Genomic DNA, 27,115 nt, shown 5'->3' on the forward strand with positions numbered 1-27,115 from the left:
CAGCTTCCCTCAGCAACAAATTAAGGTCATTCATCTATAAAATAGGTTTTGTACCATAAAGACCAGCAAGAGGATGGGTGCACAGCTACCAGCAGAGCCAGCTCTGGTGCCCACAGCTTAGAGTCACAGAATCATTCTGGGCTGAAAAAGGCCTCCAAGGTCCTCAAGTCCAACCTCATCCCTCCCCAACCGTGCCCGCTGCCCACATCCCTCAGTGCCACATCTCTGTGGCTCTGGAACACCTCCAGGGATGGGGACACGTCTGGCTTCTGCAACCCAAGTCCTTATCTTCTATCAGCCCTATCTCCTCCACCAGCCAGACTGAATTTATGTCCCAGCTACCTGGGCGAGCTGCAGGTGATTTAACCACTACGCTCAACACAGCTTCAGCCTTTGTCATCCCTACCTGAACTGCAGTGCTTCCCAACAGGAATAGCTCCTGACCAAGCAGGGCATGGATGGCAGGCAAGGCTGAAATCCGCTACTGTTTCCAGCTACTATAAGGTGAGAAAGAACCTTTTCAGACAGCAGAAGTTGGGAGGATGGGAGGGAGGAAAAAAAAGGCAGACGATATTAATTTGAAAAATATAAAATTTTAATAAAGGCTACATCTCTTAATTACAATAATTATTGTACCAAGTATTTTTGTTTTTTGTTTTTCTTTTTTTTTTTTTTTAAATGAAACTCTTTATAATGCATAATTTACAGTATAAGTAGAACAAAATGCCATGGCAAAAGTCATGAGTACAGGACTTGTAATAAAAGGCATAAAATATATTTATACATAAACCCCTTAAACAAACAAGGGAAAGCTTGAACCCTGAATATAGGGCGACGCATGGCCTAGTAACACCATGCAGGCACAGGTACTGTACTGATTAAATTTAAACAACACTAGAGATAGTGTATTAATATATTCACCGTACATTTTCTACAATATATACAGACTTGCACAAGGTAGCAATGGCAAACAGAATGCACAGATTAACTTAATCAACACAAAACCCAACTGTAGAAATGCAAGGTCTTGGGAAAGGGCCGCCGTGTCCTTGCACACGCGCTCAAAGCTTTGCAAAGGGCTGCAGGGAGCTCTGCTGGCACCTCCCATTGGCTCCAATGGTCACTGTGAGGGTAAGGCCAAACAAAAACCAAACACCCAACCCCCCCCACCCATGCTACAAATCACAAGCTCCACAACCATCTGTAAATACACCCCATCACAGGTCCGTGTCCTTTGAATGTAAGTAAGTTGTGCTAACAAGAATGGCTAAAAAAATTAGCTATGTGGAATACAAGTGGGTTTCTAACCTGGTTTCTGTGCCATGTTCTTTAGGTGCGCTTTGTATGACAATGGAAACTGGATGGCTCCTTTACAGCCCTCCCGCAATCGGGTTTTGCTCCAGCTCACCTCAACGCAGGCACTGAACACCACGCTGAACCCTCAACCCTAACAGCAGCACAGCAAAAAACCTCACACCTCCGAAATCCATGGAGAAAACAGCAGGTTGGCGTTGCCGTCGTTACATTGCAGCTAACGGATTGAACGCTAAAGACCTTTATTTCCAATCAGAGCAGCATACGTTCAAATGCACTGGTCTCAAGATGAACGGTAGGACAGTATTTTTAATCTCGGGTTTTATTATTATTATTATTATTATTATTACTTTCTCTAAAGTTTTCTCTTTCACTTGGAGAAATGCTGGGCACGATGTCATTCTTTCCCTCCTGCCTCTTCAAAAAATAAAGGTTAAACTAAAGAAAATCATGAATGAGCTCCTGGCCACACTCCTAAGCTTCAGATAGTGGGAACAATATACAAAAATAAAATCATCCTTCCTCCCATCACGCCACTTCCCAGCCCCTCTCTTCTCCATTGTTAAAGCAGCATATCCAAAAACTGGACTTAAGGGAAAACAGACTGTTCAATAAATATCAATAAGGATTACTGTTAAGGTAAGCTATACATAGTTTCTCTTAGTCCATAGATTTCAAATCCCCGGGAAATCATATATTATGTATGGAAGTCTCTCAAACATGGTCTGCATCTCCAATAGCCAACAGTGGTCATGTTTTTAATAAATAGTTCGGGTTTTTGTTTTTTTTTTTTATCATCTCAGTACCCAACTCATGAATAATAAATGCCATTTTTTCCTCTAAGGCTAATTCAGCAAAGTCTTCATAGACTTCACTTTTTTTTTTTTCTTCATTGGTTCAAAACTTTCCTTCAGAGCTTTTTTGTTTCCTTTTTTTTCCTTGTCATCACTACTGTCGTGTGTCCAAAGACTTTTCCTTTTTTTCCTAGCTTAAATTTTCTCAAGAAACACAGATGCCATCAATCGATCCTTTCTACTTTCCCAAGAATCCTTCCTTCGTACATGGGCAGAATTGTTTCGTCTTCCCAGATCTCTTCAAACACTGCACCACAGTCAAACTCGTCGCTTGCCTTTTTGAAGTAGTATCTGTGGTGAGGAGAATTAGAACACAGTTAAAAATCAAAAGGTAAACTAAAGGATGCTTTGGCAGTTCTTTAAACCACAATATTTCCAATCTCTCCCTTCTAGGACGCTACTCCAGCTCCCAGCACAGCCAGGAAAAGCCTGGAGCTGGTTCCATATGAAAGCACCACTGGCACCGCAGGGACAAGCAGAGGGGATGGCAATGGGATGGAAGGAAAAGACACAACAGCTTCTTCAGCACTGTGAGTAACCCACACATGTTGGCAGGGGATATCCTCAGCAGTAAAGAAAATTAGAAAGCGCAGTGATTTCTGGTCAAATATCTTATTTGAAAGAATAAATAAATACAATTTCAAAGCGAAGAGTTCTTAAGGTTCCCCTCTCTCCCCACCTTCTTTCTTTCATGTGTTTTCTTGTTTCAAAGCGGAGGCCCAACATTAAAATTAGCAACTGTTATTAAAAGGAGAGGCTTTTTAGGCATACAGATGGATTAAAGGAAAGCCTTCCCAGCTTCCTGCAATGCAGAAGCTGAAACTCTGTGGTACTTCTACAGCAAAACCGGGAGCTTCCCTTTAGAAGCAACAAAATGCCTAATTCCCATCTCCATTTTAAATGACTGAAACTACTGTATTTGCTTTCTGACGCTTCATAGCGGTCACATGCTAAGAGCAACCCCGGTCTAGCCTGTAAGATGTGACACTGGAAGGTCAAGTAGCAGTGTCCTGCATTCCTTCTCTTTTGCTCTGGGTCGTTAGATCATGAAACCAATGCTCCCAGAGACAAAAAGTACCCCCACCCCTCCTGTGTCAAACAGTAAGGACCCCTCTATTATCCTGAATTAGACCGTTCAGCTTCTTGATTAAAGGTTCCTTTTATCCCGTTTCTAGCTTTCTTCCTTCTAAGGCTGCTTAATTGCATATGCAGAAATGAAGGGCTTCCATTCAGAGGGGTAGCATTTAGGGAGCCTGTCCGTCTGCCGCCGTGCACCTCCTCAGCTATGCCTGCTCCCTGGAAAAGGGCTTTGCCATCTCATCCCCAGAAATGGAAAAACCTCCATCAGATGGATCACCAAAAAATAAGCCAGCGCCTGAGGGTGGCGGATGGTTGCTGGGTGTAAGAAGGGTTTTGCAAAAAAAAGGAGAGGAAATCAAGCTTCCTTTTACTACCCAAACTGAAAAGCCAAGGCATGCTCCTGTAATCTGAGTGTGTGACGTAGTGATGGTTGTATGATGCATTTTTAAAACCCATCAGCAATGCCGGCTTTCAAATCCATCTATTTCTAGGATATATTAAATTTGCTTTGGTAGGGGGCTACAGGCTGGATTTTTGAAGCAGCTCCATTTAGTCAAGGCACGTTTAGGGTTTATATTAGTCAAGTCATCCCAAGCCAAACTGACAACATGTTGTGTCCTTAATGGTTCAGCAAGGAAAACATCTTATATGAGCTCCTCCACAGGCTGTGCTCGCTGCCGGCCATGGCGCAGCTCCCACCCCGTTAACGCTGCAGGTCAAGGGCACAATTCCCCAGGCCAGCATGCTTGAAACAAAACCCAAAACAGGGAAAGTCTGAATGAATTACAAAGAACTTTCTCTTTCCTCTCCCCTTCTCCGCCCCTCTGCAGATAACAGCCGCTCTTCCCAATAACTTCCTCCCCCTGCCCAAACGCTGCCTGTGTTTACATCATTTTTATTGGAGAAAACATGCTGTGACCTTTTACATAATTACAACCTTATTTCACAGAGAAAAGGAAGAAAAAAAAATTAAAGAAAAAAAAAGAAGAGGAGGCAAAGCAAAATCCTCCCCCACACCATCTTCAAACAAGGCGCTCAGCTCTTATTTGCTCAGAAATGGGCTTTCCATTGAAACATATTTTATGTGGCAAGCTTTGCTCTTTTTTTTTTCCCCTCCCCTCCTTTTTGGACATCTGGTACCAATAGAGCTGAGCAGGCCTGGCGTTACTGCTCTGTTTTGAACCTCTGCCACGTTAAGATTACCCGACACCACCCAGTTTTTGTGTGTGTGTGTATGTTTGTTTTTTGTTAACGCCATCAGCATTCAATTGCTGCTTAATGCCTTCATTTTTGGGGCTGAGGGGAGCAAAGCAGCAAGGGCTGTGGGGCTGCCCCATGGCCAGTGGGCACAGGCCTCAATGCAGGGAGGAGCAGGGCCTGAGGTACCCGCCTCAGCAAACTGATTCAATCAATAAAGAATTTGGAGAGTCGAGCATTTATGCATGTCTTTGTGCATTAAATGAAAGGCAAAGGCTTCAAAGACATGCTTATTAAATGTGCCTTAAAAAGAAATCAATGCCAGATGTGACCAAAGCGGCCTAGTTAGTGCCTCCCGTAACACACACGCCACTCCGGGCACTGCGGCCTTCTTCCCTGAAGGTCACCCGCAGTTTCACTCAAAGTCCAGCCAAAAGTCAAAGCTTAGATCAAAATGATTCCCTGGAGGTACACACATTTGTGTAATTAGTTTCACCTTGTGTCTGTGCGAGATAAAATACTGGGCACGTACCCAAGTTCCTTTTATAAATTTCAGTATTGTCTTTACCCAGGTGTAAAGGGGTGAGATCTAAGCAAAACATTGTTTCATCCTTGTCAGTCACTTAAAAACATTTTCTAAAGTAATTACAGTCTGACAAGGCACAAATAATTGCACCTGGAGGGGCTTTCAGGCCACAGAGGTTCCAGTATCTTACTCCAGCACTCAGTCATCGCACAAAAATTGCTACAGAAAGCAAACATTAAAAAAAAAAGGACTTTTTTTGGGGGGGGGGTAGGGCTGGAGAATAGAGCAGCAGCAAATCACAGCGAGACTCAGGAAACTGGGCTGCAACTGGGCTCTGGGGCTGCACCTGTATTTGCAGTGTGAGGCGGTGCGTGGTGGGCCAGGAGAGGCTCTGCAAGCTGAAAAATGGCACAAGGGTGAAAGTAACACCAGCAGCTCTCCTGGAGGGTATCCAGGTTGGGTGTACTTGCAGGTTGCTGCCATCTGATGGCAGCTGGGCGGGCTGCAAAGATGGTTTTTGGGCAGGACTGGCAATATTTCAGCCCCAGCCCCACTGGGTGGCATCCAGAGACAGACCCTGGCTCAGCATCCCTCAGCCCGAGAGCTCCCTGGGGTGAGTTCTGATCCACATAGGTGGAATTTCCAATGCTAGAGACAAGCCAGCTATGGTGCACCAGCTGGAAAGTCCTCTTAACAAAACAAAATGACCATTTGGAAGTTAAATGGGAGGCTGCCAGTTACAGGGCAGGCTGCCTGGCTCTTTGAAGAAGTGCCAAATTCAGTGCAAATGCAATCCTTCAAGCTGGACCTTTCCCCCCTGCTCAGCCTGAAGGAGAAGTGGCAGACAGATGATCCCACTCGCACCCGAATCCACTGGGAGAGTGCAGCAAAAGCAGCCAACAAAGAAACAGCCATGCGAACAGGAATAGCCAGGAAGCAGCAAACTGGCTAAACTGGGCCCTGGCAACCAGACACATAGGGTTTGCTGGTACAAGGAGGAACCTGGTATCACTGATGGATTTTTCCCTATAAGGTAGAGTTTTTTTGCCCCCTAACAAAGTGGAAAAGCTTTTCAAGAGCTGAAGCCTACACCTCAGCTACATGCCCACTCCCATGCAGCATCCCAGCCTTGCACCTATTGGATTTATGGCAACACTGTTCAAACACCCACCAGGAGCTGGTGGGGCAGAGATGGCACTGTGCCCGCTGCTCTATCCCCAGGTTGCACTTGGTTTGAGTGGGAAAAACATCAACAGGCTCCAAAAGGTGACATAAGTGTGGGTAGATCTACAAAAAGATCTGCTGATCCTTTTGTCTCATTTCAGTACACGAAAGAACAAACGAATTGCAAAGATTCTTACCTATAATTTCCCTTTTTGCTCAGCTGTTCTTTAAAGTGCCCAAGTGTCAGGCTCTGGGCCTTTAACATCCTCCTGTAGGGAATTTCTTCTCCACAAAAAAAATAGGTGACGACCAACTCACTAGACTGAGAGGTGTGAACAACCGGGAGTTTCTTTGGCTCTTTGTGACTGTGAAACAAGAACAAAAACACAACACACAAAAACTCTATTTTTCCATCTGAGAAGAGGCAGTTTCACCGCGCTCAGTCTACACGTAGCACTGGTCAGAATTACAGTGGGTGTGACCTGCAAGTCAGATATTCCTGCACTCGAGGTGAATTTGTCATGCTGTGTTTGCACAGCACTTAGCCCTGTGGGATGCTGGGTTCTGACAGCAGCTCCTGATCGCCTTTGATGGTGGAAATATCAGCATCACAAAGCGGCCAGCCTCGGGGTGCATCTGGGCAGTGGAGGCTCAGCCCCATTTGCTGGGTGTGAGAACAGAGGGATGGAGGGGAAGAACTTGCTAGAACAACCAGGCAGCAGGGCTGACCCCACTTCCCAGACCAGAGCATCGAACATATCTGAGTTTCATTAACAATCAATCTGCCTTCATACTAAGCATCTGACAAGCCTCCTCCTAATGCACAGAACTACCTGCAGCCAACAGCAGCTAACAGAGCCAAATCGCTGCCAACCCTGTCTACCTGAGGAACACAGGTGAGCTTATTTTCACCCGCCAGCAGCAAGGATAAAATCAGCTGCATCTTGTCATTTGAAATAAGGAACACTTCTTAAGGAATAATTAAAACAATATTGCGCAGCAAAATGGCAACGCTCTGGTGAGTGCCATGCAGCCAAATCTACAACTGCTTCTGAGGCAATGTACACTTGGCATGTCAAAAGGTCACAAAGTGTTAGTCCACAGTAATTTAGTCTTCCTAATTTGTTCTAAGTCTTTGTAGAGTGGCTTCAGAAAAAAAAAGCTGCTAGCAAAGACAGCCGGTGGACTTAAGGTCAACCAATTAAAAATGAAAGGCTCTAGTCAGGTGGCTCAGTCTGGACTTCAAACATTACTCATTGCTTAAGATGAAGAGGGTAAGAAAGAAAACTTTAATTATTTAGGCCATTTTAGACCTCTCTGTAGCAGATTTCTTGTTAAAAGAACCATCCTGTAATTAGACTAATCCAATCTTTGTCCACTTTACAGGAATGCAAGTTAAAAAGAGCCAGAGACAAGATTTGAAAATGTTTTGTTCTTCCTTCAAGAAGAATGTTGAAAAGACTAAACTTCAGATATAAAAATTTCCTGTTTTTTTTTTCAAAGCACGATCTATTTAATGAAAATACAATTATTACTATACATGCATATTTCCCAATCCTCTTACACGCGTGCAATACTCACTCTTCTGTCGTTAGACTTGCATTGCAAAAAGGGGTGCTTCCCCCCTGTACAGCAGTGGAGTGGTTTCGATCCCTCTGCTGATTTGAGGTTGAACATCTGAAGTTGGAGGGGAACATATGGGGAAAGAGAAGGAAAAGAAAAAAAAGATATATATGTATATTAAAATTGTTGAAAGACTATCTTCCTAATTGAAATCTTGAAGTTGCTGTTTGTATCAACCTGTGCATGTTGTAAACAATCAAGGGAAGAATTAAAAATGCTCTGGGCTAATGATCGTTCCATACCCAAATGAATGATAACCAGCCCCAATTCTCCACTTGGTACGTAGCTGGAGTCCATCCCAGAGGAAAAATGGGTGAATTACAGCCATCAAAAGACTGGAAGTAATACCCTATGATTCAAACTATTTGTACTGGGGTAGGGTGGGGCTGGAATAAGGAGGCTCATCCCTGGAGCCTGGCCAAGCTGTGCCATCATGCAGCCCTATGATCCGGCCCCGTTCCTGAACTGGACCTCTACCTACAACAGGAAGAAGATGCCATCCATGCCTGCTACAGCCCTACCAGCCCTCAGCCTCCACTTGGGTGAAGAAGAGCACAACCCAACACCCAGCAACCAGCCCTGCTTGAGGCAAACCCACGCAAACCCACACAGCTCCCACATCCCAGCACAGAGCCCAGCCAGAACTCCCCATCCCTCCCCACCATCCTTACCGTTGCTTCTGAGGCTTGGAGACTTCGGCGAGCCGACGGCACGCTTCCTCCAACTGGGCGAGGGTGTTGGGTGGGGTGAGCGGGGGCATGGCAGGGTCCTGGATGAAGGGGTGGGCGGGCTGCGCCCCACGCTGGTGGCTGCTGGGCCCCCAGGGGTGGTGGCGGCCGGGGCGCTCGCTGGGGGCCCCCTTGGCGAAGTCGGAGCTGTAGGCCTTCTTTGTGCTTTGTGTGCTTGGGGAGGGGAGGAAGTCGGGTTAGAAAAGCTGGAAAATATGACTTTAATAGCAGCTCCTATTCTGCTCGCTCCCTCTCAAAAGTCTGTCATAACATGAAAGGAGGTTTATTGCCAAAAACATGACATTTTTGTGGTTTTTCTGGTTCTGCGGAACAGCTTTTATATTAAACCGGAGGACCAAAGAGTCTCATTTGTTTTTAGCGATTGTAAAAATAGACAGCCCATGTAATATATAAATATTTACCGGGAGCGATATTGCTGTAGACAGCTGCGTATTTACCTATGGGGCTTGTGCTTATTTTGTCTCTCGCTCTCCAGCATCCACTGCCAGACGTTCTGTGCCCGGTCTGCCTCGCCGCCAGGTAGCTGCACCCCGCTGGGGCCGGGCAGCCCTCCATCCCCAGGCAGCAGGGCAATGCTCTCCACTCCTCGGCCCGGCCTCTTGGTCAGCGTGCCTGTCCTGCTGATGGCGAGAAGGGGACAGAGCCCACCATTAGCCTGCAATTAGTCCCCTGTGCTGTCCCCTCCACCCAGCCTCACACATCCCCATTGCAGCGAGCTGATGGGTTTGGGTGGGTGCAATGTAGAAAAGCTCATGGCTTACCCAAAGGGCTCCAGTGGAGGGAGAGGTGGGTCGGTGCCCTTCAGGTGGCCTTTGCACTTGGAGAAGCAGTAGTAGTCACTGCCTGCCGGGCAGCAGCACTGCACCCGCTGCGCTGCCTCCACCTCAATCTGCTCCTTCGTCTTGGGCACGGCGTGATGGTGGATGTAGTGGTGGTGGACGTGCTTGGTGGTCTGCTTGGTGATAAATCCCTTACCCAGGAGGGCACAGGTGGCTGGTGAGGCTGTGCTGGGCTGCAGCTTACCCCCCAGCAGGTGGTCGGGGGAGCGGGCACGGGGGCTGTGCCGGCCCATGCCAGGAGACTGGCAGCCAGGGGTCTTCAGCACACGGGAGAGGTGCTCATCCAGGATGGCCTGGGGGTCCTCCTCGTAGCTGCCAGATGGCAGGAGTGAGAGCGGGTGCTGCTGGTGCTGGGGGTTCACCATCTCCCGACTGCTCTGCAGGCTGATGGGGAGCTCCAAGCCCTCCTTCTCCTCATCCTGGAAGGAAAACAGGGGTAAGAAACAGATGCAAAGGGATGGGCAGCTGGCGAGGGTGTGCCCCCACGGCTCACCCGATACAAGACCCACATTCCTCCCTGTACTCTTAGCCCTCAGCATGGGCAGTACGCAGCCCCTGTGCCCCCCCAGCCCAGCAGCGTGCTCTGCCCAGCCCCGGCAGGGCTAATCCTCCTCCTACCTCCTTGATCTGCTGCAGCCTCTCCTCCAGGCAGTCCATGGTTTCTTGCTCTTGCTTCAGCTTCTCCAGCCGGGAAATGAGCTCCGCAGCAAAGGCAGCCGGCTCCACCGGGGTCATCTCCTTGGGAAGGCGGTGGGTCCTCTACAAGGAGCAGGGACAGAAGGCACAAGGCATGTTTAGCAGGCAGTGCAGGGTGCTTAGCTGGAGCAGCATCGCCGGCCCCGCTACGCTTGTTGTGTCTCCATGTTTGGATGAAAAGACGACCGCAACCAGGCATGGTCTGCTCTGGATTTTTATGAGCTAGTGCTGTGGCCTCATGGAGTGACATCCTCCCCACCAGCGTTTGCCTTCGGCAGGAGCAGTTGGTCGCACTCTGAGGAACCCCGCTTGTTCTCTCTGTAGTACAACCAGCCCATCAGTAGCTACTCTGAAGTAGAAAATCTTCAAAGACTGTTGTCAAACATCAAAAAAGAAAAAAAAAAAAAAAAAGGCAAAAAAAGAAAAAGAAAAAAAAAAAAAAAGAAAAACCTCTGAGGTGGGAGGGAGAGACTTTAAACTCAAGGAATAAAGTGAGTATAAACAGAAAGGAGTTGGAAATTAGAAAAAATAAGATGGGGGAGAAAAAGGAAAGGAAAAAAAAAAAAAAAGAAAGTCAAACGGTTTGCAGATCAGAGAAGTGCTGGTAATTTATTTCCTGGCTACACACTGGGCACCTTTGAGGTAGTGTTGTCTCAACAGATGTCCCTAGCTTCCCCCCCCTTCTCCATCTCTTTGTACAGAAAATGAAGAAAGCTGCTGCAGGCTAGCGGTGCTACACTGCTGAGCTTGGCTGCCTCAAGCAGATCTATCAAGGGAAAAAGGGAACATCTCCAAATCAAGTGCAGAATATAAAAAGGCAAAACGAGAATTTCTGCCAAAAGAAGCAAAACATTGGCAGACACAAATTGGGGGGGGGGGGGAAGGGTGGACAAAAAAAAAGGGAGGAAAAAAAAAGCACCCACCTGACTCTGCCCTCCTTCCTGCCACCCCCACGCAGCCCCACTCCACTCCCCCCTCACCCCCACTTTCACTCTTCCCCCCCCCCCCCCTTTTGAAAGCAGAAAGCTGAACTGCCAACTCTTTCACATCCTAACCACCAGATGAGGTGGGGCCTCTCTCCGGCAACCACTTAGCTCCAGAAATGATGTGAGGGTAGAAAAAGGCCACTCTGCTGGAAATTGTCACTCTTACACAAGCTGGCTCTATTCAGTCCCTGATCAAAGCACTGCCTTACAGAGAAAGTCGATTTGCACGCCCTGGGACAAAATAATCTAATTTACAAGCTCAGGCTATAGAACTTTCTTTATGGAGGAAGGGAAAAAAATACCAAAAAGAAAAACCACATAAACCACCCCCCCCCCCTCCACCAGAAACATCATCTATGATTTCTTGCTGCTTAAGACAGCAGAAAGAGGAATTTTAGCATATTAATCTCAAGACAAGATGAGTTTATACTTGTCTGTGTAAACAGTTTATTCACTGCAGGAATCAGGAGTCTGCAAGTCAACAGAATTAAGTCGGTGAGTTAATTTTTGAGAGCAAGGCTACTCCACAAACTGGATCCCCTCAAAGTAAAGCAGCGAGAGTTCTGGGGGGTACATATCTGCTGCAAATGTTTCTCTTTTGGGAGATCCTGCTTCCTGCCAGCACACAGACTTTGAAAGCTGAGGGTAATGATGTGCATGAGGTAATGATGTGCGTGCAGCACAGGGGTGTCAAGGTGGTGCCTGGCTGCTGCACCTGTAGCCAAAGAAGGCTCTGCTGGACCTAACCTGAACATCCTTGCTTGAATTAAACCAAGATGCCTAATTCAGGGTCGTCAATGAGCCCTAATGAGCACTTGGCTTTCAAGGAAGGACCAGACGTGACTATGTGGGTTTCTGCAAGGATGCTCAGAGCACATGGCTCCCACTTGGCACCCAACAGCTTCTCTTCAGGCACTGTGTAAGGATGGAATCACTTCTCCCCTGCTCCATCCTCCCCACATATCCTGACTCCAACCCAGACCCTGCAGTTCCCACCTGAACTTACCGGAAAATGAGGTAGAGAAACTTGACCGTTGGCCTTAACACTGCGATGCATTTCCCTCTGGAGCTGCTTCTTGCTCCCAATTCTGTACGGGGGGATCCCATCTCTGCACATGGAAAAGAGGTCACTGTCAGCTGGGGCTCCCCATCCAGAGGGAGGCACAGATCAGCCACACGCAGCTCTAACCAGACCAGTTCTCCATCACCTCCAAAATAACCCAGGCATGCTGCAAGCCCATGTTCTCAGACATCCTGAGCACTCTGGATGCCACCTGGAGCCAGGATAAGCCTCCAACATCTGTTGGCTTGGGAGAGGCCCATCACCATCCACACGGATGAGAGGTAATTAAGTAAAAGACAGAAAGCAAGCTGAAGGGAACTCTATGTGAGAAGGCGCCCAGAAGATCCCATTAGCTTTACTACTGAGACACGTTGCTTTCCCCATTGGCCATGCCAGTCCCTTGCCAGGACCCCAAGAGAAGAGACCTGGCGACAACAGCACACTACATGGCTGGCTCAAGACTATGTGGGGATATTCTCACCTGGCCATGCAAAAAGTTACCCCAGTTGGGATTAAAGGGCCTTCCATAGAGAGCGGGGACAACAGGAAGAGCATGCCTGGAAGTCCTGAATGTCCAATTCCACCCCTTCTCTCAGACTTACTGAGAATCTTTGATCTCTGGTTCAGCCCTTTTCATCTATCTGCCTCCACACCTTATTCATCTCCTGAGCAGAGAAAACAGCTCCAAGAAAGCCGAGATGGCACAGTGTCACCCACGTCACCTCCTGCTCATGGTTTGAAGTGCACTGCTCCATCCTCTGGGAGGACCAGAGCCAAGTTTTCAGTCACTATTAATAATAAGTGACTTTAAATGAGCAAAACTAAGTTGCAAAACCCAGAGTGAAGTGGAGGAGTAATTTCATCCATCCCCATAAACTTGGAAAAATATTGATAATGACAGAGCATGCTGGGACTATAACAGTCTCCAGCACCTCAAGGTAATCATCAGCCTCTTCCAGATGCAGCCCATGGAGGTGTACAACATACAGGAGCTCACTGTCCCCATTGCACAACACGGGGCTGCAGAGTGCTTTGCAGGGAAGCAGTGATCCATGGTCACCACTGCTGGCCCCCAAGTGTCCTGAAGGACACCTGAAATACCTGCATGAGGCTGGGGGAAGGACTGAGAGCAAATCTTGAGCAAAGGACAAATCATCTGCATGTTCAGAGAGACATCTGCTCACTGCAGCCAACTGACACATAGGTCTCTTAGGGAAGAGCATCACCTTAGGAAGTAAGGAGTGAAACAGACATTCTAAAGGTAGGTAGTGATATCAGCATGCACACAAGCCAAGCATCCATAGGTAAAGGCCAAATCCTGTTAACAATCAATGGAAGAGGAGGTGTGCTCTATCAGCAGTAGTCCAAGAGGCCAGATGGGGAGGAGCAGGGAGGGAGCACAAGGTTTATGCTCAGCAATAGCAACCCAAGGACATGACCAGAGGGTGTGAGTAGTTCCCACCTCGCTCCAGCCTGCAAGGGAGATGCTGACCCCAGCCTAACACTGCAGCCATCAGCCATCCCTGTAGGGTGTCCCCATGCTTTGGGACCATCCCTGCCCAATGGGATGCCCCAGGACAAGAAACGGAACAGGAGCAACTGACTTATGCTGTACTTGCATCCACGCCAGGTGACGTGGCTTGAAAAGGAAGAGGAAAAGCAATGTCCTGCAGAAGCTGACCCAAGAGCTCAAACCAACCCTCCTGCTCCCTGCTTTTACAGCCCTGCCTTGTCAGAAGAGTTTTTACAACTTGTAACAAAGTGAACTAAATAAAGAAAAAGAAAAGAAAGATAAAAGGTATTTCACTGTGATGAGAAGGCAGAAGCACAGCATAGGAAAGGCAGCCTGGAGAATGAGGAGGGACTCTTATAGCCAGTGTGACTGGAGGAAAATGGACAACACCAGGTGAGGAGGGAGGAAGAGCTGAACAAAGCGTGGTCACCCCCTGCAGCAGGGACAGATGGATGGAGCTGGAGCCAGGCTCAGTACAGCAGGAGATACTGTGGGGTATAAACCCCCAGTGCCAAAATAGACCCCAGTCATGATGAGGAGAAAGAGCCTCTAAAATGAAAATGAAGTGCTTGGCCAGGGGTTCCTGCACAGAGCACAAGCTTAGGGTCAACCTGAGAGAGAAAGTGCTCTGCTCCATGCAACCTCTCCCTGCACCTCAGCAGCAAACTGTTGCACTCACTTTCTTGGCCATTAAAAGCTGTAGGCTGAAGAGCTGCAGGGTTTAGGCACTAAATAGTAGAGTTTAATTATAAACATCTCAGCTAACCAGGCTGGGGCTAGGCCAATCTGTTTCTGGGGGAAACACTAGCTTGAAGTCTTCTACCCAGTCAGCTGCTATTTAAGCTGAGCCAATTATCTTAGCCTTTTGACTCAGATGTGCCTGACCTAACCTGAATGTAGTTTTACTACTGCTTTGAAATATCAGACTCATGCGCATATGCATTCACTCCCATCTTCATTTGGCAACGGCTCTGAAACAAGCCTCTGATCTTGCCAACATCAAAAGCCTGGTTTGTAAGATAAGGTAATATTTGAAGTTTGCTCAGCAGCATTCCCCTGTGTCCAAAGTAAATCCATAAATAAGATATAAGCAAATAAAAAATAATAAAATAAAAATCCCCTTTCCTCTCCCCCCACCAATCAAGAAATGGAAATAGAAATTTGCATGATGCTTTGTGGCCATTACAAAACACACACAGGCTGCTCCCTGACACCCAGCACAGAGCACCAAGGCCGCCTGTGAGCTGCTGGGAGACCTCTCTTAAATCCAGTGCAGTTCAGGTTGAGATTTATTTGGGTAAACCTGACAGACTTTTCCAGAACAAGTTTTTCCTCTCCGCTTGATACCAATATGAGCCAAAAGAACTCATTTGCATTCACACTGATGACACAGAACAAAACCAGGGCCCCCGTTGAGGCTCAGCAGAGCTCCCAGCATAGCACAGCACCGCGGGGCTCGGTCGGTGCTGGGACAGGCTCACCCCAAAGCTCCTCCTGCCAACCTGGTGGCGGCCAATTCTCCATAAAGGAACTTGTCCATCAGCCTTAACTTCAGCCTCAAGCACCAACTCACAGCTCCCACCTCCACCGTGCAACCAGCACCATCCCCAGACCAAGCAGCAGCGCAGCGGATACGAGCTCCAAGCCCCATGTCCTGCCCCCAGCCGCCCCCCAACCTGGAGCTGCGGGCAGTTTAATCAGCCAAGCTTCCCCAAACTCTCACAGCCTGCACTGGCCATTGTTACGGCAGGAAAAAACAGGCAGGCTCCTTTCATGCGCTGCTTTATGGGGAGCTCCTATTCACTTGTTCAAGGAAATTTCAAAGCGGGCTGCTACCCTCTTATCCCCGCTAAGCTCCCCTGGACTAACAATGGGCTGAAAGCGATTCAGTTAAGCCTTTCATCCACCATGCACTTTATTTCTCACTCAGTGCTCTCATCTGTATAAGGCCTACAATTGGCATTGCTGTGAAGAGAGGGTATAATCCTAGCCCTGTGAATCCCAAGTGACCCTACACTGGTCCAGAAATGACTAACCCAATGAATGCTCTGTTGACACATGATCACATACAACCAGAGCCAGTAAGAAGAAATAAAGAAGTCACCCTATGATTCAGCTCTTTTATTTAATGCCAATATTGTTCAATAAGGGAATCTGGTGGGACAACAAACTATTTTTTTTCCCGTAATATCAGTTCAAAACACACTTGTGCACTAAGAAAACAACAACAACAACGACGAAAAAAAGCTAAATAAAAAGCTTTTGTTTACACATCAAGGATTTTTGGTAAATCCTGTTTTCCATTGCGCATCATCACGCAGCGCTGTCGATTAAAAATACAACCAGCATGCAAAGCTCTTTAAGGAGCACACGGGATTCAATGCCACATCCCATAGGCACAGGGGGAAGGTTCAGTCCTGGGATGCAGACCTGGAACACAGCACTGTTATCTGACAGGCTGCGTTTCGGGAGGACTTGTACTAAAGTGAAGATCAAGGAACACAAACAGAAACGTCTGCCTTCTCCCCAGTTGAAGAAAGGGGTCCCTAAGAACACTATGCGAGTCCTACTGACTTCCCCACCTCCAGACACAAAAACACCATTCCTCCTCTGCTGGGGAAGGAAAACTGTGGGAGAACACTGAAACTGCACACCAAGGAGGAGAAAAACAGATCCTGCCACAAAACCATCCCTTCCCTCTGCTCCCAACACACTCAGACCTGATCCAAGCAGCTCCGTTCAAAAGGTTCTTTGAAGGCTGCCCCAGCCACACCAGCTGAGCAGCTATTTGCCCCTTCAGGTCACTGGCCCTATTAATGTACATACTGACATTACCGATGAACCTTAATTACAGAAAGTGCTTCCTACAGGAAGTAATCTCCTCCTCTTTGATGACTGATAACTAGTTAAGGAAGCCTGGCCTTAAGACAAAAGGCACAGGGAGATTGCTCCTTGGGTTAGTCAGGCAGTACTATAAGCATAGGGGAAAACACGTTAGCTCAGCTACAGAGGGGTTCATCACCTCCTTCCATCCGATACCTACGGCAACGGCACAAAGAACGAGGCCACCAGGCCTGGCTGCCCTCTGGGTGTGGCTGGACCCACAATTACCTACAGTGCATCAGTACAGCCCATTTAGAGATGGTGCACCCCAAAAAAGACCAGGCCAGCATAAGATACTTACACGCTGCTGTCTGTCATTGACATGGAGTCATCCGTCAGGGCATCACTGGATATTTCACTATCGTTTGCGCTGGTTGCTGGGGCAAAGACATAGCCAGAACTCACATGGTAGGGGTTAACAGGATCATTCCTCTTGAAGGACCTAGAGACAGGCAAATAAGAACCCAGTTATCAGCCAGGCTTGGGCTGGAGGACAGCACGTGAGCTTAACACCAGCACTCTCCATATGGCACCCCTTGAGAAGCACCAAGCACCCATTGCTCACAACAGCTCCCTGCCAGGAGCAAGGGAACAACCAGCATATGCTATTCAAAAGCACCCACAGCCCAGTGTTAAAGATGTGGCTATTGGCACAGGATACACAGCTCAGAAAACCCCAGGAGATGTCCCAGGGCATTTTGATACCTTTGGAACCTTGGTCCTAAGAGCCTGGTGCTGTGCTGCCAAAGCCAGCAGGAGCTCTGCCATCAACAAGCACTAGATCAAGAAGTTCATAGCTTGAGCCCTACTGAGGACAAGCTCATAAATGCTTAAACCTACTCTGAACACAGGAGGTAAGGCTCCTTTGGGAGAAGTTATGCTATCTGTGTATTGGAAACAAGAGAACTGCTAAACAGGACCCCCACGCATCACGGCTGCAACCTGCTACCCTAGGGCCCCCCCCAAAGAGAGGTGCCATCTTCCTGGCACCACAAAGGCCCATTTTTAGGGTGAACCTCCTCACCAAACAGCACGGGATTTCTTGTGCTTAGGGCTGGATGAGGTAGGAGGGAGGCATGAGGTCGGTATGAGGGCAGAAGCAGCTGCAGGTTGCACATGGAAAGCAACAGCTTCAACCAAAGAAGGAAACCCTGAGCTTGGCCAGGATGGCTGAGCCCATCACCACCAACCCATCCGTGGGCAATGCCGGGAGCTACGATGGGGTCACTGAGCAGGAAACCTCCAACTCAGCTGGGATCAATCCCCTATCTTGGCAGGCGATAAGGGGATTATGCAGGGAGGTTTGAAAGCTGCGTGTTAAGGTGCACATTTTGTTCCCCTGAGATGGAAGATGGGGTTGTTAAGCTTCTGCGTTTGTATATCAAAGCAAAGGGCCTTGTCATCTGATAAGGACTGCTGATTTTAATAATTAGGGCCACTTACCCAGGACTTGGGGGCCTAAGGAATGTGCCAGCAGGCTCGGCAGGTTTTTTAATGGGCTTTCAAGCTCCCCACCCCCACGGCAGGGCTCTGGGGGAAGTGGTGGGATGCAACAGAGCGGCCCTAATAGGGGGCAGCAGCTGCCCCACTGCTGTGCACCCCTCCCTTGCAGCATGGGGGGAAACGGGGGCTTTTACAGAGCTTGGGTTAAAAACAAAGCAGGAAAAAAAGAAGTTAAAATAAAAAAGGAAATGAAAAAAAGAAGAAAGAAGAGGGAAAAAAAAAGGAGGGGGAGAAGCTGGGCCTCTCTGGTATGAGGTGCAGGGCTGGGGCTGCTGCAGGTACTCAGCCCAGCCAGGGCTGCATTCCTTTCCAAGGGAGGCCAAGGCACCACTGATGGGGAGATCAAGATGTTAGAAAACATATAGCTGCAAAAAAAAAAAAAATGAGATAGCGAGGAATGCCACAGGAAAGAAGTTAAATCTTCAAAGATAAATTAATTCCACATGTGGGTGAAAGCAAAGTTATCCCACTACTACTACAAAGGAGTTTGCTAAACGCATGCAGCCTCCTGCTCTGATTCAGAGGGATGTGAAGTCCCTGTGACACTGCGTGGGTCCTTGGTGGGCTTCCAGGGGATTGAGCAAGGGATGCAGCTCTTTCCTAACAGTGATTTGAAACCATCGCAGGTCTTGAGAGCGCACACAAGGACCACAGGGCTCAGCAGGGCGGGCTGCTCCAGGGTCCTGGATTGGGATGGGATGCTCCTTAAGTAACATGGAATGGGATGCACTAGGGTCCAGCACAGCCCTCCCCAGCTGCCCCAGGAGGGCCACATTCCTGTGCTCTCCCTGCTGGGGGGCGGAGGCAGCAGTTGTGTATGAACACAGCGCAGGGTGAGGAGGTGTGTCCAAACAGCATTCGGAAAGATATAATTAGAGAAAGTGGCCAGAACTCACTCCTCTTCCCCCCATCAGTGTCAGCCTGCAGCGCTGCTTCCCCTACCAAAACCTCACTGATGAAAAGCCCCCAAGGAGCTTCAAGGAGAACATCTGATGTTTCTCAGGCTATTCATATCTGGATGCAATGACACACAGTGTGCAGCTCTCCCTGTGCCACGTTAGGCCACGGGTGTATCAGAGTTCAGGGCCATCATGATTGCAGGAGCTCCCGGTTGCATCCCCTACTATCAGAGGGCTATTTCAATGTGGGGTTTTTTTTATTGCCAAACTCTGCTTCTTCAAAATAAGAAGTGTTCCGGCACTTCAAACCACAGATGTATATACAGAGAGCAAAGAAAATCTGCCAGGAGCATTTTGAAGGCAGAACTGAGGCTCATTAAGTGCTTTCTTGGGACAAACATCATGGGGCGCTCACAAGTTTCAAGGCAAAAAGAGAAGCGGCACAAACACGGGGGTGGAAAAAAAATACGCTTTTTTAGAAGGAAATAGAAAAATATTAAGAAAACTATGTTAATCACGGCCTCCATGCTCTAATTGTAAAGCACCGCTCCGAGCGCAGCTTTACAATGGCATCATTTACTTTGATAATTGAAGCCAAACTCAGTTCCAATAACTCCGCACACAACAGCTCCACCGGCGCGGCGTTCAAAGGGCAGGAAGCCTCGGAGCCAGCACTGCCAATGAGTGCAGGGCTAATGGGAGGCAGATGAACCCACCCTGCACCCAACAACACTTCAGTGGCACTGCCAAGGCAGGAGAGCAGCTCCATATAAGAAGGGTGTATAAATAATGGCTGGGATTACTGGATGGTGGGGCCAGGTCCAGCACGCTCAGCAGGACTGATGCTGGGGATGAAGGCTCAGCCACACACTGCATGCCATGGCCATGACTCTGTGCCTTGGGATTGATTTCCAGCTGCCTCCTGTCCCTAAATCCTGGATCAGGTGCACTCAGCCCCACACTTCATTCTGCTCTTATAGTCCCATTGAAGCAAGTGGGAAGAGCCCGCACAGCACTTCCAAACCGTAGCATGCTGGATACAGGGCAGGGATTCTTTGATTCCATTGCACGTATGAGGAGGGAGGTGTGGTTTGGCCACTCACCAGGAAAGACTTTGTGGGAGCTTCAGCTCCAATCCTGAGCGCCTTCCTAAATGCTGAGTGATGAGAGATAACCCATCCACATGTTCTTAAAACACACACACACACGTGGCTCTGCAAATGGGCAGCTCAGGGAGGGACCAAGCAGCATCACAGTTTGACCTCCATCCCTTTGCACTGAGATCTCTTGGCCCCATAGTGAGCAAAAGCTCCTGGAAATTCAACAGGAGGTGATCAAAGCACAGCACAACATCCTAGGAAGGCAAATCTGACACATGAGGAGCAAGCTGCATCCATCCAGGGACCAACAAAAAGAAAGGAAAAAGAAAGAAAACAGCCCACAAGTGCTAATCAGGGAAGCAGCCACAGCTGTATGAGAGCTCTGGTGGACCTGGTTGGAGCATGTGGGCTTCAGCAGGGCCTGCAGCTCTGATAGGACACCACACTGAGCCCTCCCAGCCCCAAACACCAACAAAGCCTGCAAGATGAAAGCACCCAACATCCTCTCCTGGAAAGCAAGCAGAGGGCAGCAGGTCACAGCAGGCTCTGGAGAACAGCACTCTCAGCCAACAACACTGAGGCATGAGATGAGGAGCCCCTAAACATCAAGTCCTGCACACAGCTGCCAACCAGAGCTCCCACCCCAGGCAGAAACACAGCAGAAACACAGCAGGATGAGATGCATTCTATCCCCCCCCCTCCATCAATCCTGCACCGCTCTGGTGGCCATCACCTCTATGGTGATATCAAACCACATCACCCCACAACAAGCAGGAGGCTGAGCCCCAAGGGCTGCCAAGGCACCACACAGCCCCACAGCAGGCAGCTCAGTGCAGGGCAGGAGGAGCGCTCAGCACAGCCTCCCCGCTGAGCTGCCGTGCCCTTTGATGTCCATGAATCACAGCCAGCACTCTAAATTCCCCTAACCGAGATGTCAGGCACTTACCAGAGCTAAACCCAAACTCCCCATCCTGCAGACAACAGCGCACGTCTGCCAGCAGAGCCCTCTCCTCTCAACCCTGATTCAACGAGCCACACTTACAGCAAGGGTGGGGAGAGGAAAGAATACATTTTCAGGGGATTATACAACTCATCATTCGCTCATCAGAGCCTCCTTCCCATCCCTCTTTGTCACAGAGGGCTGTCTCTCTCCTCTCCATCACCAACACACCGGAGGGGTCGGTGGGCACAGTGCCCCCAGCCAAGGGCTCTGCCACCCCCAACACAGGCCACGTCCCCTCAATGCCAACAAACCACAGCCTGAGCCCAACCTGGACCATGCAGCAAGACAGCACCCAGGTGTGCTATTCCCCTACACCTGGGCTGCCCCTATGACATTAACTACTTAAAATCAAGTACCCCTCTGTATACACTGGCCCAAAGCCATCCCAAATGGCTCTGAGACGATGCCAACCACAACACAACGAGAGAGAGGCTCCGTATCACACAAACAGCCAAAACAAGAAGATTCTCTGCGAGTTGGATGTAATGAGCTCGTATGTTTCCTGCTCCATGACCACACAATTGCTTCCCACATAACCAGCAGAGTTCAGCCCTGGCTGATGATGGGGAAGTCGGGGAGCTGGCAGGTTACATTATTCATGTGCCTCTATGATCCTCTCCACTACCGCGCTTAATAGGTTTGAAAGTCGAACCAATAATTAACGCGTGTCCGGAGGACATAGTTGCTATGAAGTTTTTGATCTATAAGAACTCAAAGAGCCAATGGGGCCAAAGAGCACAGCCCTCTTGTTTTCCCTCAGCAAAAGGAGCAAGAAAGAAACCAAACCAACCAGCCAACGCCCCCCAAATTCCACCCTGCCCCACCACCCCCCCCCCCCCCACATGCAGCCCCATGTCCCAGCACAGCCCCATGTCCCAGCTCCCCTTACCTGTACCCATTCTCCAATGTCTCGGTGGCTCTGACGCTTGCTGTAACCCTCAGTGTTTTGCTGGACAGCCCAACCACCGAAGGCAGCATTTTGCTTTTGAAGTCGGCGCAGCTCCATTCCTCCTCCTCGTTCAAGGTCGGCAGGTAGCCACACACAACTTTTAAGCTCCCCAGCCCGTTGCTGCTCATGTAAGCGGGGTTCTCTCCTCCGCTCCGTACGTATTCGAGGTATATATCAGAAGTTAAAAACATCTGGTACGCATTTTCCTCCATCACAGTCTGGATCTCAGTCTGTGCCTGATCAAACATGATGGAATCTATCTGCTGCTTCTTGATGCTATCCCTTATGTAGGTCTTGGTAGCAGGCTTGAGCTGCTTGGAGACGATGCTGTTGTTCTCGATGTACCTTTTGTAGATAGCTTTGGCTACTCTCGAAGTTTTGGTATCCTTAAGGTCCATCTGCCTGAAGCCATTGCAGGCAAACCAGAAGTCTAAAGTATCCACGCATTTTTCCCTTTCCAAGAAGGTCCGAAAGAGATAGGCACCATCTTGATCTCCCAACAAGGAGTGCAGGGATTTGGTCCAGCGAGCCAACGGGGAATCGGGGGACGCGCTGCCCTCCGGTTCCCCCAACCCGTTCTCATTCCTCCTCGGGGCAGCGGGTACCGGCATGGCCGAGAAGCTTTGGCTTTTGACTAGAAAAGAGCTGTGAGGCTGCGGGCATGGCGGTGCCTCTCCCTCCTCCCCCGGTACCGGGGGTCGGGGCGCATCCTCCCTGAAGCTGCTGCCGGGGTCCGGGAGGTGGGCGAGAAGCACAGCGCTGCTCATGGCTCCGGAGCGGGGCTGCGAGAGGCTCCGGGAGCTGAGAGCCGCTCGTTCGAGTCAGCGGGGGATCCTGGGAGGCTCCTCTCTGGGAAAGGGGAAAAAAAAAAAAAAAGGGAAAAAAAAAAAAAGAGGGGGGGGGGCTGCGAGCAGCGGCGGGGGGCAGCGGCTGCCCCGGCCCCGGCTCCGCTCGCAGCGCTCGAAAAAAAGAGGGGGGGAGGAGGAGAAGGAGGGTGGGAGGGGTAGGAGGGGGATGGGGGCGGGGGGGGGAGAAAAAAGGAGTATTGATCTAATCAAAACCAGATCCTCCCGACATCAAAGGCAAAAAGTAAACAGGCTTTTCAACTCTTCGCATTCACAAAAAAAAAAAGAGAGAGAGAGAGAGAGGAGAGAAAGGGAAGCAGGGCAGCGCGGTGCTCCCCGCAGCCCGACCCGAGCGCGGCGCTCCGCTCAACTCCACGCGTACTTTAAGCGACCCCCCCATCGGGGCTCGGGGACCCCCCCCCACGGATAAACCCATGGGGGTAATCCCAGAGAGGAATGGAGGGGTGGGGGGATAGGGGGCTTTGGGGCAGTTTGCGTGGGGTCCGAGAGCGGGGCAGAGCCCTCGAAATAGATTAAAATTGGGAATTTAAGGCAAAAAAAAAAGGGGGGGGGGGGGAAAGGAGCAATGGCCGTACCTGGGAGCAGCGGGGCATCCCGGGCCGGAGCCATCGGGAAGAGGGGAATAAATAGCGAAGAGCCGGAGGAGGGGGGAAAAAGGGGGGGGGACACAGGGGGAGCAGCCCCGGGCGGCGCCGACCCCCGCGGGCCGAGCTGGATCGAGAGTGCGAAATAACAGCGCTAATAAATAAAAACCTGCTGCAGAAATGGCGACGGCTTTGGGAGGAGAGAGCGGAGCCCGAGCGGGCACGGAGGGAGGGAGAGAGGGAAGGAGGGGGAAGAAAAGTCCGGAGCGACTTCGGGCCGCGCTCAGCTCCGGCCGCACCCGCACAGCGCCAATAGCGAGAATTAAAACCATCACCATCATCACCATCATCATCATCATCCATCCGCGTGCCCACGGATATAACATAAACCCGAGGGGAGAGCAGCCGCTGCCCCCTCCCCAATCTCCGCTGCCACTCACCGCGGTGCCCGGAGCTGCTGCTCGCCCGCGGCCCCGCCGCTCTCCGCCGGCAGCGCGCAGGGCTGCCCCGCGCCTTCCTCCTCCTCCTCCTCCTCCTCCTCCTCTTCTCCCCGGCGGTGTAACCGCATCGGAGAGCATCGAGGGGGGAAGGTGGAAGGGGGGTGGGGGGGTGGACTGCGAGGGAAGGAGCCCACTGCGATCCGCACCTCCCTCCTCACCCTCCCCTGGATATTTATTTTATTTATTTTAAATACAAAAGCTTTGGCTCCGCCCCGCCGCCTCCCTCCATCCCTCCCTCCCTCCCTCGCTGGGTCCCCCCCCCCCCAGCCCCGGGCTCTCCCCGCCAGCGCTGGGCGCATCAAAGCGGGGCCGGCAGAGCGGTCCTGAAAGGGAGGTACTCACAGATAGGGGAGGAAAAATAACCAAAAAACAAGGAAAAAGGAGAAAAAAAAATCATAAATAGGAAAGAAAAGAGAAGCACGGCCTGCATCGCTCGGTGCACCCACCCACCCCCCCCTCCCCCGGGTACCCCTGTTGCGTGGCGAGCCTTCAGCACTCGGATATTAAACCGTTCGGGTGGAAAAATAAAGCAATTCTATTCTGAGGGGAGAAGATTTTGGTTGTGTTTCCACTCCCCCCCCTCTCCTCCCGGCATCCCGGAGTCGATACAGAGTTGCCAGGACCTTATCAAAGCGCAGAGCCGCAGCCGCCGCCCCCGGGAGGGAGCACCGAGCTCCACCGCCGCCTTAAAGGGACCGGAGCCCTCCGCGACCCCCCCCCCACATTCACCCTGCACTAATTGGGGGGGGGTCGGAGGGTACGGAAACTCAGCGGAAAGTTTTTCTTCTCCGGGAGAAAATGGGGGTGGGTCCAATACAGTTGTTTGTTTGTTTGTTTTTTAATTATTAATACATATATATATATATATATATATTTCCTTAATAAATGATCCAAAGGCGTGTTTTTGCTCTGCATCCTGATTAAACCATATCTGACTGTGTGATAGAGGTGGCACATCAGCAAAACTCTGCGGTTGTGTTCACATCTTTAACCCCCCCCCCGCCTTTTGGTCCCATCTGTTAAATATTAAACAGGCACGGAATGGAGTTGTTTTTAACTTCATGCGAAAGGTTTTAATTAGGGAACGGCCACTAAACCTGTCCTGTGCCTCCTGCCCTGCTCTGGGCTGGACGTGGGGTCCTCCCTGCAGCCCCATCACTGCCCTGCAGCCCCATTTCCCTGCTGCCATAACCAAGGGAGCACCGTGTGCCCCATGTTTGCAATGCAGAGCTCACAAGCTTGTGGCCAAGCTGTGAGGACGGGATGCTGTGGCCTTTAATGTTGAGCCCTGATTAGTTTTCATGATAATCATCACTGGTTCTGAGATTGCAAGTCCTCTGTGAGGCCCTGATTCTCTCTCCCATACTGATGAATAAATATTTCGGGGTAAAGCCCCATTCTTGCAGCACTTCTGCATTGCAGTGCCAGCCCATGCCGTGGGCACCACATACCCAGGTGTGTGGCTGGGCTCAGCACCCCACCATCCCCCTTTTTGCTGGGGCAAAAAGCTTTGGAAAATGAGCCCACACCTATAGATTGCCCATGGGGCTGGGAGGGGGGTGGCAGGGACCCCACTGGTGCCCCTATCCCAAACCACCTTCTCTTTGCACACTGCTGACAACACAACTGGTTCACAGCATCCCTAACCCAGCACGTGGCATCCTTCAAAGCTGTGATTTCATCAGCTCTGGGATGGCTGAGAGAGCAGAGACACACACAGCAGTGAGGAGTTGGCCCTGTGCAGGTTATGGGTGCATGGCCCAACCAACCTGGGCTGCTAACATGAAATAACACAACAGTGAATTAGTTGTTGCTCCCAATTACATATTTTTCAGGCCTGGGAATGTCTGCCACCGGACAAGGAAAGCAACTATCTGCACAAGTCCTGTAAGACCAAGCAACAAAAGCCATCTCTGGGACCAACAAGCAGTTACAAACAATCAGCACTGCTGGTAGTTTTACTTCTGGTGGTGCCAAGTGTGGATGTGCCACTATGACAGATGCCACTGAACCATGCAGTGCGCTCCTTTCTCCCCATCCCTTGCCCCTCACCATGGTAGGGGCAGCTCCTCACCCAGGACAGGCCACAGCCACCCCCAGGAAAGCACAGATCCCTGCCTGACTCCACATCTGAACTCGCCTTGCAACAACCCAATGGATAAAAACCTCTCTGCATCCCATCTGCTGCCATAGCGCTGCAAATTAACCCACTGTCATGGAGGCTGAAAACACCGACTTTCTCCACACTGGGAGAATATCTCCACCCGTATCATTTCAATGTCACAGGGGCACAAAGGTACCGTATAACCACGCCGTCTTCCCAGGTCTTGTTGTATAGCTCAGGTGCATAATTCATAGCAATATCTGGGACCACACATGCATCACACAGCCCACCAAAGAACAGCTCTGACACCAAACGTGGCCTCTCAAGGGACAAAAGGAGAGGAGGGCGAGCGCCTGGGGATGGGGCTTTGTGCTCAGTGCCCGTCCTCCTCCCAGGGCTGCAGTGGCCCCATTCATTTCTGCAGTGTCCACTCAGGGAGCCCGTCTTCTCCTCCTGCCCACGGGGAAGAAGCACGTCGTGCTGGAGGGTTGAAAGCAATCTGATGAGCCAGGCAGGCGGCAGCGGGTACAGGGAGGTCTTCAGTGCTTTTCTTCATCTTTATCAGCTCCTGGAAGTCCTTGTTCATAGATCTACAGGGAATCTCTGTGCTAAGGTAGCAGCTGCAGTCATCAAGAAAGCAGAGTATCTTTGAATTTCCTTCTGATTTTCTAGTCTAAACTTGAATCTGAATTCCCAGGCTGAACAGTGGGAAAATTAACTATTTATATTTTATTTGTTAGCTCTTTTTTTTTAAGATTTATTTTTATTTTAGATAGAAATTCAGTCAATGGGTGAAAAAAAATGACTGCAAAACGCTCTGTCGAGTAGCATCACCTGGCCATGGCAGTGCCCTCATGGTGCCACTGCAAAGGGTGGACACGTTGCTCCTGGCTGGATGCTGTGCATCACATCCACAGGCAGAGCAGAAAAGCTTGAAGTCACATCACGGCACCAAAAAGGAATCATTTGAGATGAAAAGAATCTGTGTGCAGTGAAGCTCCGTAACAAAGAGAAATGAAATGTTTTGTGAGAGCTTTTTTGGAGCAGGTAGCGAGGGGAAAAAAAACACTGTAGGAGAGAAGAAAGCAGTGGGAGCCATTAAGGACACGAGGGCTGAGCC

At 49.9% G+C, this 27,115-nt stretch overlaps 1 protein-coding gene across 2 annotated transcripts; it reads right to left on the reverse strand.

Annotated features, from left to right (window-relative positions):
* Positions 1-573: 573 nt before the first annotated feature.
* AXIN2 (axin 2) lies at positions 574-22,728 on the reverse strand. 2 transcript variants are annotated; one of them, XM_032448336.1, is made up of 10 exons: positions 21,882-22,728; positions 16,789-16,929; positions 12,035-12,137; positions 9,965-10,105; positions 9,269-9,765; positions 8,945-9,124; positions 8,430-8,660; positions 7,717-7,812; positions 6,333-6,500; positions 574-2,459 (listed from the first exon to the last, which is right to left on the reverse strand). In XM_032448336.1, exons 1-10 carry the CDS (start codon positions 22,706-22,708, stop codon positions 2,333-2,335), a joined length of 2,511 nt encoding a protein of 836 aa, XP_032304227.1. In that variant the 5' UTR covers positions 22,709-22,728; the 3' UTR covers positions 574-2,332. The 2 variants fall into 2 exon arrangements, with proteins under 2 accessions (XP_032304227.1, XP_032304226.1); XM_032448335.1 differs by having other exon boundaries at positions 8,945-9,127.
* Positions 22,729-27,115: the final 4,387 nt, after the last annotated feature.

The sequence above is a fragment of the Coturnix japonica genome, chromosome 18 (genome assembly GCF_001577835.2).
Source record: "Coturnix japonica isolate 7356 chromosome 18, Coturnix japonica 2.1, whole genome shotgun sequence".
NCBI classification, from domain to species: domain Eukaryota; kingdom Metazoa; phylum Chordata; class Aves; order Galliformes; family Phasianidae; genus Coturnix; species Coturnix japonica.